Source organism: Leptidea sinapis, chromosome 13 (genome assembly GCF_905404315.1).
Source record: "Leptidea sinapis chromosome 13, ilLepSina1.1, whole genome shotgun sequence".
Taxonomy (NCBI): domain Eukaryota; kingdom Metazoa; phylum Arthropoda; class Insecta; order Lepidoptera; family Pieridae; genus Leptidea; species Leptidea sinapis.
Window position 1 is genome coordinate 2,142,433 of NC_066277.1, and position 16,738 is coordinate 2,159,170.

At 33.5% G+C, this 16,738-nt stretch overlaps 1 protein-coding gene across 4 annotated transcripts in view; it reads left to right on the forward strand.

Annotated features, from left to right (window-relative positions):
* Positions 1-16,738, forward strand: part of LOC126967697 (atypical protein kinase C) — a 215,798-nt gene that overhangs the window by 35,538 nt on the left and 163,522 nt on the right. The window contains exon 2 of one of the 4 annotated variants that reach the window (XM_050812290.1): positions 11,818-12,319. The exons of 1 other annotated variant lie outside the window; for it this stretch is intronic. In XM_050812290.1, the coding sequence (XP_050668247.1) occupies positions 11,818-12,319 (502 nt within the window). Of the gene's footprint in view, positions 1-11,745; positions 12,320-16,738 lie in introns of those variants that run through there. 2 more of the 4 variants (XM_050812291.1, XM_050812292.1) reach the window with 2 other exon arrangements.

Sequence of the window (16,738 nt, forward strand, 5' to 3'; positions counted from 1 at the left end):
TACTTGTCGGCTTATAAAAAAACTACCGGGCGCTCGCGGTTTTGTCCGTGTTCATTACAATTATCAAAACTTTTTGTTCGTGAACTGATTGGAATAAAACAATAACAAATTATTACAGGAAGCTTGCTATATTACATCTACGAAAACCAAATTCAAATCGGCTTAGCCGTTTCTGAGAGAAGTGCGAACAAATAAACAGATCAACATAAAAACATTCTAAAAACTACACTTTGCCCTTTGTTTCCGTATATTATGTGTATGGAATGTGTTTTATTATTATTGTTTATAATGTACACACACGACAAGCCTACGAGTTTATCATATGAGTATACTAGCTGACCCGACGGACATTGTATTGCCATATAAATTAATAAAGAAATGCAATAATTTTTTTTTGGGAATTAAAAATAGATTGCGATCGATTCCAAGTTTCCATATAAAATTTCATAAAAATCGATCAAGCCGTTTCGGAGGAGTTTGGCAACTAACACACACACACACACATACTCACGCCTTGTTCTCGTCGGACAATAGAATGCCACTTGCTTCTATCCTAACAAACCTCACGCGCTTCCTCTACATTCATTACTCTTTTCATACATGCTCGCCGGTAACGAGTGCTTCGGACCTTTCCTTTTCTCAAAACGTCCGCAATTTGGTCGACGAATATTGTACGAGGTGTCCCGCGACCAACTTGCTCACACACACTTGCCTTATATATTTGGTATGTCTTTCTTTCATCACTCATTCGCTCCATTTATTACGTGATTTAAAAAAAGTATTAGATATATAGATGACAACATATAAAATATTCGACGAAGAAATTTGAATACATTTAAATTTAGATCAAAGGATGTCATCAATATGCGTGTGTTTCAATTTGGAAAATACAAATTGCGCGGGAAATTATATTCACAGAATACGCTCGAATCAATAGAGAAATTGTCGCAAATTGCGTACAAATTACCATTTCATTTCTTTTGACTTTTTCTTATGTCTATGTTCCTATTTAACATTATATCTCTTTGGATAATAATAATATTGACACACTCTTACACAAATTATGTTGCCCCAAACTAGACATAGCCTGTACTATGGGTGCAAGAAAACGGTATATTTAATAAGATATACTTACTCAAACATACATAAATACAAATAAACATCCATGACTCGGAAACAAACATGCATATTCATAAATAATTTTCATCATATAAATGATTGCACCTACCGGAATTCGAACCTCAAGCTCATTTCGCAGGGTCCCTGGGCTTTAGGGGGTCGTCATATATTTATATACAAGGTAACTATCTAGTGATTCCATTTGTGGTCTTGGGATGGTGGGTCTACAAAAAGCGTTAGCGACGGTGAGTTACCCGAACCAATCCGAACGCTCGTTTGTCCTCTTGCTCTCTCTATAAATAAACCAGTTAGCAAAATATTGATGAGAGCTGCGGTTATATTATCTCAAAATCAAACTAACTAACTGCAGAGACCATTTAAGGATTACCTGAAAACTAAAAAACCCATTTAAATATATATAACAGCATACAGTGCTTATAAAAATCTTTAAAAAAAATTATCGACTCACATACGATAAAAGAAGTAATAGACTTTATCATTCGCTGGTGTAATTGGTGTTGTTTTAATTACTTAAAAATCTGAAGTTGAAAACAGATTTTAAAGTCTTATAAACAAGTTTTGCACGGAAACGGCTTAGCAATATTGAAGTTTTATGGACATAGTTTTAATCACGCAATTAATTTTATAGACCCGCAACGGGTCCACTTATTAGTTGGTGATAATTGTAGTATATGTGATAACCTTTAACTTCAATGAAGCGCCTCAATCAAAGGCTTTTATGAAATGAACTGTAAAATTAATACTTAAGTATAAATTACCAACATCCGTTCTCAGCCTAACAGTGAAAGTGTTGCCAGAGTCGGTTGTCATTATAGCTGTGTTGCCATCGACTTTATTGACACGGTAATTTATACCTTATCCATTAGGGATTAGAATTATTTCTCACTGCTTACAATGGCACCTGCAGTGAAAGTTTACTGTCGCTGTTTCGGTTTTGAAACATCCTATATATATCGGAACGGAATACTTTATAAACATATGTTGCTAATTTCGAGGATAAACTATACATATTGGTTTATTGGTTGGTACATATATTTCGGTGAGAGGCTCATTTGCTCATGTGACGATTGACATAAAAAAATTTTCAAGTTGGCATGCATGGCCATACTGAAAAGAGTCTCGCTCCCGATTTTCATGAAAACTAAAACTGAAAACTGAATTATTGGATTTTTGAAAATCAATTTTCCTAGCCCAGGAATCGAACCCGTTGATTTTGATTAAAAGTGTCTACCATTCGATAGTGTCGCTACTAAAGAACGCATTCTGGGAAGTAATGATATAAGGAAAGCTTAAGGAAAGAGCTTAAAAAAGGAAATGACACGTAGATAAAATATACCTCCAATAGATCAAATTGTTAATCATTGGTTGAATTCATCTTCGAATTACAAAATTCAAGTTTCATGTAGGCCTTGCTTTTATGAATTATTCAACGAAGTACGAAACAGGAGCCCTATTACCAAAATCTAAATACGTAGTTTCGGTTGACGGATCGTACATTTTCCTATTACGAAAGTGTTTCGGATACGATACGAAGTTCGCAATTAGACATTTTGTGTTTCGTTTTAATTATTCCCAAATTCATTTGAAATTTCCTTTTTCGTTGTTTGACATTATTATGATCGTCACTACAACTACGTTTTTTATGGTTACGTCTATGGTTCCGAAACAAAATCCGTCCGCAGTATTCGGATCCGAAGTACTTAGGTAATAGGATGTAAGTCGAAGTTCGTCGTTCGTTCGTTTCGGACCGAAACTTCGGCTTTCGATTTTAGTAATAGACATCCAGTACGCAAGCAGAGAAAACTCAAAACTATTGGCCTCATTTTCGTTTACGTTCTTATTTCAATTGTTAACTTTTTTTTCTTTTACTGTTTGTTTTGGCTTTAACCACGAAGAGAATAGAAATTTGAAAATAGAACATAATGTTGTATAGATATAACTGCATTGCGGGTTTGTGTTGAAAAACAAAATTTGCATTATTTAGAACAAGAACTAGTAATGTAGGTATAATTTATTACTAAGCAAATTACTTTAAAACATGAAGCAGTTTATTTAAATTAATTATTCCTCAAGTTTGCCATATATCTTTACTTTCCAGAATTCCTTCTTTATTAGCGGCAATATCAAATAGTGTCATATTAAAAGTGTGTGCTTTTTTTTCAAAATCAACAGGATCGATTCAAAAATCCAATAATGCAGTTTTAGTCGTCGATGAAAATCGGACCTGAGACTCCTCTTAGAAGTAAAATGAGACAGCTCGATGATTTAAATATCTTATTAAGTCCGTTGCAAACAAGATTTTATCTACAAGGAAAATCTTTCGGACAAATATTGAATAATAACAATAATATTATAATAATTTTTACTGTTTATGCTGCCGGACAATATTTTTTCTGTCCCTATCGGCTGGATTGCTTTCAGCTGTTGGTTTACATTAGATTAAAACAATATAAACTCGGTGAATTATAATCAACTAAGAGCACAGAGCCAACAATGCACGTTATAATGGATCTGTGGCAGCTCGTGCGAAGCCATTGCAGAGTGACGTCACTCAACAATGAACACAGCGACACTATTAAATCAATTTAGTATACTTGTAAAGACTGTGACACATCAGAGAATATTTTTTATAGTAGGTAATTAAACTGATTGTTCAAAACAAAATTGTCAATGGCCGCTAGGGTTCTTGGATGTTCTGGGATTTTTTGTAAGAAGAAATTGTGTCCTACCGTCACTCTTATTTATTTCGCGTTCTTGCTTCGTTCCGCATTCTTCTGCACCATTACAGCACTGGGGGCGAACCGAGGAACAAAGACATTCAAAGGCTCATATTGTATGATAAACAATATTCTGTACTGTATTTGTACATGTACATATATAATAAAGCAGCATATATCATGCCTTAGGGCTCAAACAGTCTCCTCGATGTAGATATTGCCGCGATAAGGAAGAATCACCTTATCATATCCTAAGCGAATGTAGTGCGCTCTCTTCGAGGAGGAAGCAGCTTCCGGAAAAGAACTCCTCACTATATTTAAGTCTATCTCAACATTTTCAACTTCATAGAAACAGTTGCCCTGCGGAATATGCTGTAGTGCTGAAACATTAAAATCGCGTCGATATTACGTAACTATAAATATTTGCTGATAAAATATTGTACATAAAAAAGCAATAATATTACGTTTGACTTTCGAACCTGTCTTTTCTATATTTAAAATAATTAATTGCTTTGAAGCGAACAAACATAGTTCGCATAATTAATAATAATTGTAATGATATTCAAAAGGAGTGATTTACTAATTTCTTCATTTCTTAAATACAAGTTTACGCTCAAAGCTCCAAAGAAGCTTATCAATTATTCAGCAGAGTACAACGCAAGCTGTCAAGGAGCCACTGAGACACAATTTTCTCCATGTTTTCTTTCAAATTTAAACCAAAAATATACTTGACTAGAAAAAAAAAAGAATTTCTAAGTATAGTGTGCCTTAAGCTTTAAAATTTGTTATAAATTGGCGCAATTGATTATTTCAGGCTGCTGTGTGACATACGGTTCGCGTTTAACTATATGTTTATGTCTCCAGACTTTCTCACCATTGAGAATACAAATGATTTAATAATCAATACATTATGAGAACGCTATTATATCAATGAAACGAGTTAAGTTCCTGTTTTATACATTGTTGTCGACGTGTGTCGATTATACAGCGAACCTCGTGTAGTTTCAATGCGAGGCTAATAATATGAAATATGCTATGCTCACTGAGTGACTGTTCTTTAGTCGTCTTTACCCGAACGTAACAGCTTACTCTCATTCAATGCCTACATAGTAAAAAATCATAAAGAAAATTTTCGCCTTAAAAATTTCTAACAAAATGTTGTTACTTGATTTGTTACTGATGCTTTGTGATGAGGGCAAGAGCGTTGCCGACCTTATAATAAAAACGACATATGATCTGGAAAATCAAAAACCTAATGGTACGTGGCGGACGAGAATCGAACCGGGGATCCGTGGTGAGATTCAATTAATGCTTGGCGTTCCGTAAACAAAATATCAAACAAGATCAAGTAGATATACACATCAACAAAATGTAGGGATATCTTACTCCGAAATTAATCAAGTCTAGTTTAAAACCTTTCTTATTTACTTAAAAAGTTTATATATCCGGATTGAAACCTTTTTAATTAAACTTTTAAAATTTAAGAATAGTAATCAAGAATCAAAAGATAGTAGAAAATACGGTAGCAAAATTCTTCATACTTGGTTACGAGAAGGATAATTAAAATTATTTATTGAGTTGAATTAATGAAGGGGGCTAAATGATTGTATTTTTCTTAAATCAAATATGAGGTTTTTCGTTATATCACGTCGTCATTTGAGTCGAGATGAAGTGTCACGAGAAATGGCCATGCTAGAAGAAGGCGCTATTAAGATCACCGGCCAAAACGTTATATCGAGATTGTAGTCACGTAATCTCACTACTGGGGATACGGCACACGAGTAGATATCGTATTACCACTCGGAGGCAGGATCGAGTTCTTCCAATGACTGCAAGACAACCTAACGTCACAGCCTCGCAGACAGACAGACTAGTGCGAGGGCTACAGGAGGACTACCAGCTACCAGCGATCAAACTATATGAAGGAGGTAGCATGAAGTTGGCCTTTGCCGTGGAGTGGCCAAGATTGGTCATTGGTACTGGTTACTGATGAGTCCCGATTTGCAATTAATCCGGACTCACGATGAACACTCGTTGGAACAACTCCAGCAGAAAAAAAAACTGACAACTGCACTGATACCCACAAAGTGTCCATATCTTAACAGTCCCGCACATAATCCAAATGGGCTAGGAATTTCTATTCATGCAACATAATGCACCTTCCCATAAGTGTCGGCCATTCTCCGAGACCACGCAATTTGAGTTGAGCCTACTCAGTCGCTCTAATGAAGTCCAATCGAATATGCCTGGCACAGCGATGGGCTTTGAGGGATTTTCCGCCCAATTTCATAACGGAACAACAACTTTTCGGCCGTTTACAAAAACATGGGACCTCATACCCCCAGCACGACATTGACAACCTAATTTTAAGTATGAGTGATCGCCTCCAATGTGTGATAGACATACATAAAATTACCTTCATAGTTTTTTTGATTAGCAATGAAATTTTATCGGTTACGTTAGGATATGTTTTCACGCACTTTCAAAACAAATAACCCGAATACCTACCATGAGGAAAATCGCGTCGCTAGTGTAAAAGTGGAATGTAACGAAATATTAATTAAGGGTTTTTTGACAGACTGGCAGTTATTTGCAAATTAACATTGTATTGAGCCTCTATGCTTACAAGTTATAAGATACAGCTTATATTCAGCTAAAGGTATATATGGTATATTATATACATTGTATTATTTAATCTGTGCCCGATTTTTATATGAATCAGTATGTGCGAATCAAAAGTCCATCCATCTTGCTTGAGTGAACGAATCGATAGCACGCCAGGCTCCGTCTATACGTGTGTAGACATCGTGAAAGGTTTTAGCTTACTTTAATATCGCGCAGTAACATGGAATAACATTCCATCCGAATCTCTGATAGAATCGTAAACTGAACGCAGTTTACAGCCACGAGTGAATTCCGTGGAAATCGTGAAACTGCCGAAATAAAATGTTATTTCGCGTTTGATATGTTGTTTTTTGCCTTTAACATTGAACAATCCGTAGAAAACTGACTATAGATAAAAAGTATTTCAATTTATAAAAAGGTATATAGTATTTGTTTCGTGTTCACTTTTAACCCTTTTTTAATATTGCCATGACGCCAAGGCTATGATAAATACAACGGCTCTGATAATTCCATTTCATCATTTTCGGAGTGCTCGGCATCATTTCAAAGGATTCTAAAATTTCACCTCGTCCGCATCTCTTTGTGTCCAATCGTTTGAAAAGTGGAAGAATGTCGCCTTTGTTAAATAAGCTATTGCACGAAAATTTCGATGTTATTCTTGGTGAATTTCGTCAATTCCCCCTTTTGTATCGATGCCTCGGTTAATGAAAATAGATTGGTTGGCTTTCATTCAATAATGTTCATAGGTTTTTTATCAATCAGTCTTGCCTTTTTAGGTAAATCTTTCTAGTCATTAATTAATTTTTCGTCTTATTTATTTCGCAAGAAAATTTTCTGATTGTATCATATGTTATTAAGAAATTATGAAGATTTTGCATTCAGCTTAACTTTGTTATAAATCTTAATCCAGCTGAAATATTTGTACGATATTGATGACGTTTATTTATACTAATAAATCGACAGCCGGTTTTTTCCTTCGGTTATACTGCGACAACTTCTAAATTAAACTAAACTGGTTTTATCACAAATTGGTTTGCATGTGCCTGACTTCAATTGTGGGCTTAGTCTTTTTCTCCAATGCACATTAAATAAATAATAAATGAAGAATAAGAGCTAATGTTACAATTATATAATAGTACTAGCTGACGCAGCAAACGTTGTATTGCCGATATTAAAATCGCTATACAAAAGTAACTGTTGATCGTAGATGGGTGAAAATTTGAAGTTGTATGTATTTTTTAATGCTGACTCATAATCAAACAAATTTAAAAAAAATAAATAAAAAAAAAAAACGTGTGGACCCCCCATAACATTTAGGGGTATGAAAAATATTCTCAGACCTACTCAATATGCTCACATAATTTCATGAGAATCGGTCAAGCCGTTTCGGAGGAGTACGGGAACGAACATTGTGACACGATAATTTTATATATAAGATTATTAATATAGATGAAAACATTGATATCTTATCTGATGTATTTAGTATAGTAATGTTGTGCCTTCTTATAATTTAAGTACATTTAAACTATTTTATTGTATTTGTTTAATTCTCAATGCATAAGTTAATGAATTGTATTTAGTTGGTAAGCCTTCATGAATAAATAATAAAATAGCACCGTAGCTAGTGAAATTACTGGGCAAATGAGACTTAACATCTTATGTCTCAAGGTGACGAGCGCAATTGTTGTGCCGCTCAGAATTTTTGGGGTTTTCAAGAATCCTGAGTGGCACTACATTGTAATGGGCAGAGCGTATCAATTTTCATCAGCTGAACGTCATGCTCGTCCCGTCCCTTTTTTCACAAATAAAAAATAAATAAACCGATCGGAATAATACTTAAACCAAAAGCATTCTTCGGAGAATGCATTAGTATGGTATGTTGGCGATTGCTTATCCGGAACCCATATTTTTTGACAATACCTAACTTAGTATATATTCGCAATACAAATATATCAGTCAATGACATTTCATTACATAATATTATGTCAATTCATACAATGAGCGGGAGCAGGATACTTAATTTATATGGCTAAACAACGTTTCAACGGTCCGCACTTATATATGTTATATCAAGACATTAGGCAAACGAAGAGTCGGCAGACCAACCGAACGGTGGACTGATGACATAATAGAGATTGCAGGAAAAGACTGGATGCATAAAAGCAAAAATAGAACACTTTGAAAAAAACTGGAGGAGGCCTTTACTCTAACGAGATCCACAACTCAAATAAATAGAATCTTAAGCAACTTATCTTAACCAAACAATTAGAATTTTATCTTACCTTCTAATACTAATAATAATTTGCTTTGTGTTAAAGGAGTTATGGAATAAATGAGGCTTTATTATTATTATAATCAAAACAAGAACTATACGTCTTTCATTACTCAGCACTTCGATTCTTGCACCCCTTTTTTGCTTCCTCCAGCTTTGACAGATATCGATAGATCTGCGGTCGTTTGCCATCCACCGAGGCGCCTAAAGATATTTTCGATATCTTTCTAATATATGTTTTACATTAGGTACATGTGAACGTTAGATCTTGTAATATAATAATAATTCCTTCACATTTTTTCAGTTTTACTTTATGCTGCTTGTATATATTATGTATTGTTTTTAACTTTTATTCTGTATTCAACATAGACTGTGCTCTCATTATAATTAAATTCAGCAATTATATAACCACTCGGTTTCAAGAAGTAATTCTGTTCAGCGGTGATCACCTACCGTGAACCAGAGCTCGTTTGTCCTACTATTGAATAAAGATAAACGAATTGTACAATGCCTTTGCGATATTTTTTCAGTTTTGTGATAACTTCGCTCGCCGTATCAATAGATCTAGACGGCTATAGATTGAATCGTTCCCGAGGCTCCACAAGCCTTGTAATGCCAAGTTGGCTTAGTAATTTTATCACGGCGCCGCTGAGACAATGCGGCTTTACACCTAGTGACAGATGGGCTTTCTCACCCCGTCTCACCCTTAAACCTAATTCTGTCACAGATCCCTCCCAGGAACGTTTAAATCTTAACTGGATTCAAATGATTTGCATTTCTTGGATATTTTGAGAATATTTGCTTTGGATATTATAATATATTACTAGCTGACCCGACAGACGCTGTTCTGTCAAAAAAAAATTATGTAAGTATTCGTTAATATTGTAGTCTAAAGCCATCAGAAATGTGTAAACAAAACATTAAAAGATTAAAATTTAAAGAAAAGTAAAAAATGAAACAAAAACGTATATTTGAATGATTTTATAATATTATGTAGTAATGAAATGACAAGGATTAATATCGTTTAAGTGTTAGCAGCTTTAACATTACCGCTTTATAATTGCCATTTTTCGTAGCACGTTTGTTTTGTACAATTTGTGGGATCATGTTGTAAAGGCATATTACATCGTCCAACAGAAGAATTAACCGAAGAGTAGGCATAACAAGTAAATGTTTTGTTCCTGGTGATAACATTATGATTATCACAGTTTCTAGCAAATTTGCTAGTGTGCCTATGTATAAATATAACTGTAAAATAACATTGTCAGGAATATATTGAGATGCAACAGGTATACTTTAATTTTTGTCCTAGTGATTATTTAGTACCTAAGTTATAAATAGCGCGAATAGCCCTCTACTGCAGTGCAAAGATCGTTTTAATATGGGCTACATTACGCTATAATAAAATATAATGGTATAAAAATAACTAATCGCGCCGTATCTATGTCAGTTGTTTTATCTTTTTAACCGCGTTTGCTGTAGATTTGTAGAACGAAGTCTATTGGTCGATCCTTTAATATGGGCGCCGCGCTGTAATTTGGAATCAAGAGTAGTTAAGTAGCAAGGAAATATAGCAGATTCCACTAGTTTTATAACATCTCCGTTAAACAAAATATACGCTTATACATTTATGTCTTTTGGCACTGTAAATTTTATATATTTAGTTTTTTTTTCTCTATACAAAATAGAACATTGTTTTCTTTGACTTTGACCAGTTGCCAATACAAGCTATGCCTCACTACTGATTTATAATGATTCATAGAGAAAACTAGACAGCAATCAGTTTATATTCTTCCTAGATAGCAAATAATATATTAATATCGTAAAAAATAATTGACATTAGGTAATTGGTACCGATGACGAAAGAAAAAGGTAAAACAAGTGCAGCATACCGCCAAGTCATTTGAAATTATGATTGACGCGTATGTCAATCGTTGACATGGCGGTGCAATTTTTGTAAAACAAAATACTGTAGCTACCGCTGTACTTGATACAATAGATCCTAGGATTTAAGTGCATTTTAATCCCCAAATATACCGCTGTACTTTTTTACTTAAAATTTACTGGGAGTTCTTTAAAGATTCTAAATATATAACGAATTATTATTGACATTGCATTTCTTATCTTTGTTTTTCTTGATATCTTCTTGGCCTCGTTAGAATATATGTTTAACATTTCTGATATCTCTAAAATTCAACAATTTTTTGATATTTATGACATAGCGGGATTCGGTTTGCTATTAGTTACGATTAAGTAATGTTCCCTTCAATTTGCAAGATTTGTTTACATACAAGCACCGGGACATCATTATCGTACAATTTAGCATTACGTAAATACGTTGTCTTAAGATATTGACCATGTTTTGTTTTGAAAATCAATCTTTTAGTTCTTAGTTTGATTGTTTACATAGATATAAAGTAAAGTTCTTTGTAATCTTACGACCGACCTGAATTCAGTACTAGAACCAAATATATAGCCTACATTTTACATTTCCTGAATTTTTTAGTTGAATAGTTATAAAAGTTGCTTGACATATTATATATTTGGAAACATAGGTTATTCAAATCTAATTTGAAATCTACGATAATACCATCATTTGCGAATCAATGTTTCATTCAACTGTTTATTTTTGCAAATAGTTTTTAAATAATAATTAATTAACGTATAAGAATATAAAAACTAGGTTAGTTTTTCGTCTGTGCTAATTAATATCAATCTTGGTTGAATTTTTAAACGATTCTCGTTTAATGCATCGTTTAAAACGTGCGCGACTCGTGTAAGTAAGCAGTGTTGCTCATATTTTATTCAAATATCAAAGTCCTGAGCTTTAGGTGCTGGCATAGCATTACCTCAGAACAGGCCGATTCAAAATAACCCTATCTAAATGACACAGTATTCCATAAAATGTTTGAATACATTGCAATGTAACAATTTCTCTTTTCATAATTCAATAAAATGCATTGGATTTTAAACAAGCAAAACCCTCGTCATTGGTCATGTAAATACTGAGGTGAAATTGGAATCGCAGTGATGGAATTACTTACTCAAATCGGTACATTCAAGGTTGTCAAAATGATTGTACTATCGAATATATTTCGCGGACATCCGCATAATGTGTTGCCGAACGATAAAAGTAATATTGACGAAACGGAGAAGCAGCGACCTGTGCCATCGATCGGCTCGGTACGATTAAGACAAAGAAGAAGAACTTTAGACAACATTAATTTAAATATGGCTGATGGTTTAAATAAACTTCCAAGTGAAAAGCATCTATCGATAAGCGTAGATGTAATGACCAATGAGAGATGTGTGGAAGGTTTGTTGGAAACTAATTTAGACGATCTGTTCAATGATGTTAAAAGTATGCAGCCAAAGACTTTGGGAGCTAGCGAACCCATTCTAGGTTTAAGTGTTAGTAGTAATCGAGAATCTCTAGTGTCTGAAAATGAGAGTGATGACGGAACAGTGACTGACAGTGATTGCACGGATGTAGGACGTGAGCAGAGGAAGTGTTTGGGGGCACGGCGGATTGGACATATCCTGCGGAGAGTCATATCGAGGAACGGTAAGGATTATTGTGAATCTTCATTACTTCCTTTGATCTGGAAGATCATATATCATCTTCTGTCGATTTACCTGTTATTTGAGTGTATGTATTTTAATTTAATATATCTTCGAGTCATCAGGATACATAATGCCTATTTAACAATCGATGTTGCAACTTAGGCTTGACAAGATCTACAAACAGAATTTAATTTGCAGTTAATAGGTTATAATAATAAAAAAAACAAACATGTTTTGTACATGAATACTTTTGCTATATAATTTATCCCAAGGTTTTTAATCCTTTAGAAATAACCTCAGTAGATAGAAAGTTTTTACCAACTAAACAAAAATATTTATAGCGTTGCTTTTGGGCAAATTCCAGAGCTTTAATATTAGGGGGTAAGTGTGAATTTGTTGTTTTATGCTGCACATTTTGAAGTTCTTTAGCGGCGTTGAGCACTTTTCTTGGGATGGGTATGTTAAACTAGCGTCAGGACATGTGACCTGATTGAAAATTCGTAAGTGTTCAAATTATGGATGACACGGTTATTGGACCAGTGGTTGAATCATTGTGACTGCGAAGGTCGAGGGATCGAATATCAGCTGTGAAATATTTTTACAGTATAATTATTTGGTTTTTAAACTTTTGTTGTTAGCGAAGACACTCCCTAAGGCGATAGTTATACTTATATTTCTTTGTTACTTATTATTTTGTTTAAAAATTGGTTTTAATTTTATTATTTTGTTTCTAATATAAATTGTCATATTTGTCTACTTTAATAATGATAAATAAAACATCGCGTGCGAAATGATGCCCTAACCATTCCAAAATATTCAAAAATGAACAACGTTAATGTTCAAGTTTACACTTCTGCCGGCACTCCCGGAGTGCAATCTATTTTTATGGAAGTTGTTGCCTATACATATCTGCCATAACATCAGTAGAACTCTGGGGACCTGGACTCAAAGCCATTGTTTGGCCATTTTGTATTGCTTCTTGAAAAGAAAATTGTACCATATAAAAATGACCAAATCGTAGAAAATAGTTATTTTATACTATATTTTTTATATTTATATTTAAAGAAATCAGGGGCATTTAATGAAACTTTTGTAACAATAAAAATTTATTCATCATAATAAGCCTGAGAGCGGTCGCTTTATTTACAAGGTGTGGTTTTATCGTAGAAGTTTATTTATGTAAGCATAACAAATTAAAACAATGAACTGTAGTACAATTTCTAAAAAAATCGCTGAATGCAATGGATACATATACACTACATTATCAAGCGTGTATTGAGAGGCAACAGTTAATCTGTAAATTTCTCTAAATTTTTCTCGTAATGATTCTCTAAGTACTAAGTTATAATAAATAGCGGATATAGCACTCTTGCGCATCACAAAGGTGGCATAAATATCGGCTACATTGTGCAATAATAATCTACAAGGACGATACGATGATAATATTTAAACAAGTCGTATCTATGTCGGTTAATTGTTTAATATTTTATAGCTGAGGCAATTAACAAAATCTTCAATATGCATATTGAAGAACTAGAATCCCCATTTAGCTTTATTTATCTCTCAGTTTAACAAAACACTCGCATTAAAAAATATACTTTTTAATACTTGACTGACCACCGATCAACCTAATGAGATAAATTTAACTAACTTTTGCGTAACAATTATTTGTAACAATTACTTTTATTTTTATTTATAAAAGTATAAGTATTATATGTACTTGCTACTCCTCATAAGCTCAACCCTTTACGAAGTAGCGGTAGATTCAATAAGATTTTTTTTTTGACATTCTTAAGTGTCATTTCCGTGACCTACGTGAATAAACTGATTTTGATTTGATTTAATTGATTTTGACTTATAGCTGAGTATCAATTTACTTTTTGACGCTTTTGCGCACTTGTGAACATTTTATGACTATTTACAGATGCTTTTTGTAAGTTTACGTAAATAAATTTTATTTCATTTCATTTCTAATGATTGTGAACTATTTTTTGTTTGGTTAATTTAACTCTGTTGGTGTAGACTAATTTAGCAATAGTACAAACTCTCTCAAGTGTCTCAAACTCAGTGGTTTTTATTGCTTTGAAAACTCCATGTAAAATTTGTTTTTTATTAATAAATAAATAAAATAAATACAAATTTACCGTTTGACGCGGTATCATTGGAGCGTTGTCGGACTTTGAAAACGATAGGTACTATGTAAGATTGTATTGTAGAAAACATTTAATATCCTCGGCGTGTTAGATTGAAGCGCCACTCGACTATACCGTTTATTTATTTTCAATTGCTGTAAATTGTTTCCCGCGCTCTGATTGAGATGGCCGACGGAAAGTTGCTACTTCGGATGTGATTCTGTCATGATTTTATTGGTTGTCTTGCAGTCATCGTATTTGATTTTATATAATATGGAATAGATTAAAAGTTTTAAGGGAATTCATTGAGTGAGAATATAATTCTAGTGTAAGAAATTTATTGAAGTAGGCGTTACTTTGCGGAAATCCATAATTATCCAAATGTTTTGAGTTTTTCTTTAGTGTTATTTCCGCAAATATTTGTCTCTGAAACAATTCGACACGTGTTTCGCCTCTACACGAGGCATCCTCAGGACATGTTGGCTCGCAAATTCTAGTGTAATTGATGATATGCGACTACGTGGTATACATGTTTGATTAACTCCTTCACTCTCCAACTATGAAAGCTTATTATACGGCCGCAAAAATGTACACTTTTGTGCTGTAGTGATTTTTCATTCTTGTAAAAATACAAATAAAAAATAAGATATGTAGAATTACTATCGGTAATGTTCACACTTTAAAACTCCAAGCCACTGTTTAGACGTTAATTATAAATAAACTTAAATGTTTTATTAAAGATGGCTTTTATTTAAATCTTACTAGTTAACAGCGGAATATAAACCCAGTAATAATAAAAAAAACCATAATAATAACTCAGCAAAATGCGTATCATTATTGTATTTATGCACATATTTAGTATCATTATTAAATCCTATAAAAGAAACAATTGGTTAGAGTGAGAAAGGAGGAGCCTGCCTACCGCTGCTGTATGCGTGAGGGAAAGGGAATCCAGACAGACTGGCGCTGGCATAACGTTACAAATCGGATAACCCTCCCATAAGAAGTTATCACTTAAAATAAATGTAGTTTAAAAAAAAACTAAAATACACACTTTGGTTGAAAAGATAACGATTGAAATTTAATATGAACATCAATTCTTGCCTTATCGACGATTAATGAAAAAATGATATAAATTAACAAAAATCTTACTTCTCAAATTGAAATATGGAAGAATTTTATCAAATTAATGTATTGTCATCGGTCCTCGATAAATATACGAAGTTTGAATGAAATCTGGCTGCTTAAAGTGGGTCTAAATCGCGCCCAAATGAGTCGGTTACCAACAAACATACATACAGGCGAAGCTAGTAAAAAGCGTATAAAAACATCCCTTTCTTACTAAATTTTAACCTTAACAGCTAATTAGAATGTGAATAGTAAAGTTTCCGTTGTAAATCTATTAATCTAATGGCTTAAACAAACATTCGGAAGCATGCTCCAACTATTACCTAGTTGTTCGGTGTAAGTTTGAAGTTCGGGCCTTATCGATGTCGACTGCACCTGAGCTATCTTGTTCTAGTTGAGTAGGTAGGGTACTTAGTAAAGTTAACGGTATTGTGAACCTTAATACGTAGGATTATGATATATTAGCAGTTCATATCAAACTCTTTAACGGTTTAATCTGAGGGCTTTTATATCAACATTATATTCTTCATTTTATTTATTGAATCATATGGTAATTAAATATATGGGAATATTAAATGTTAAGGCGAAGAAGATCCCGTCAGAAGAATATTTTTTCATGAGGTTTAATACAAAATTCATTTCTTGCGCTATCGTACGCAAGAATGACAATTTATATTACATAAAAAAATTACACTTCAGAACTATTACAATTATTTTTCACTAAAAAGGTTATCTCTCAAAAAAATTAACTTTCATATAATATAGTTTCAACGACTGTCTCACGAATTTGACAATGCTACATCATTCTACAATTCTTCATATAATCTATGCAGAGTTTGATAGGATATGATATGCAACAGAAATTCTAGATAGTTTCGAATCTTAAAACAATATCCCGAAAGAGTAGGTCTTTTGCGCTCGTCACCTTGAGACATAAGTTGTTAAGTCTCATTTGCCCAGTAATTTCACTAGTTATGGCGCCCAGACCGAAACACAGTAATGTTTACACATAACTGCTTCACGGCAGAAACAGGCGCCGTTGTGGTACCCATAATCTAGCCGGCTTCCTGTGCAAATAAGCCTTCCACTGGTAAAATAAAAGGCTATACTAAAAGTTCTTTGTGAATTGTGTACCAAAATGAAAATTTTTTGTAGAAAAT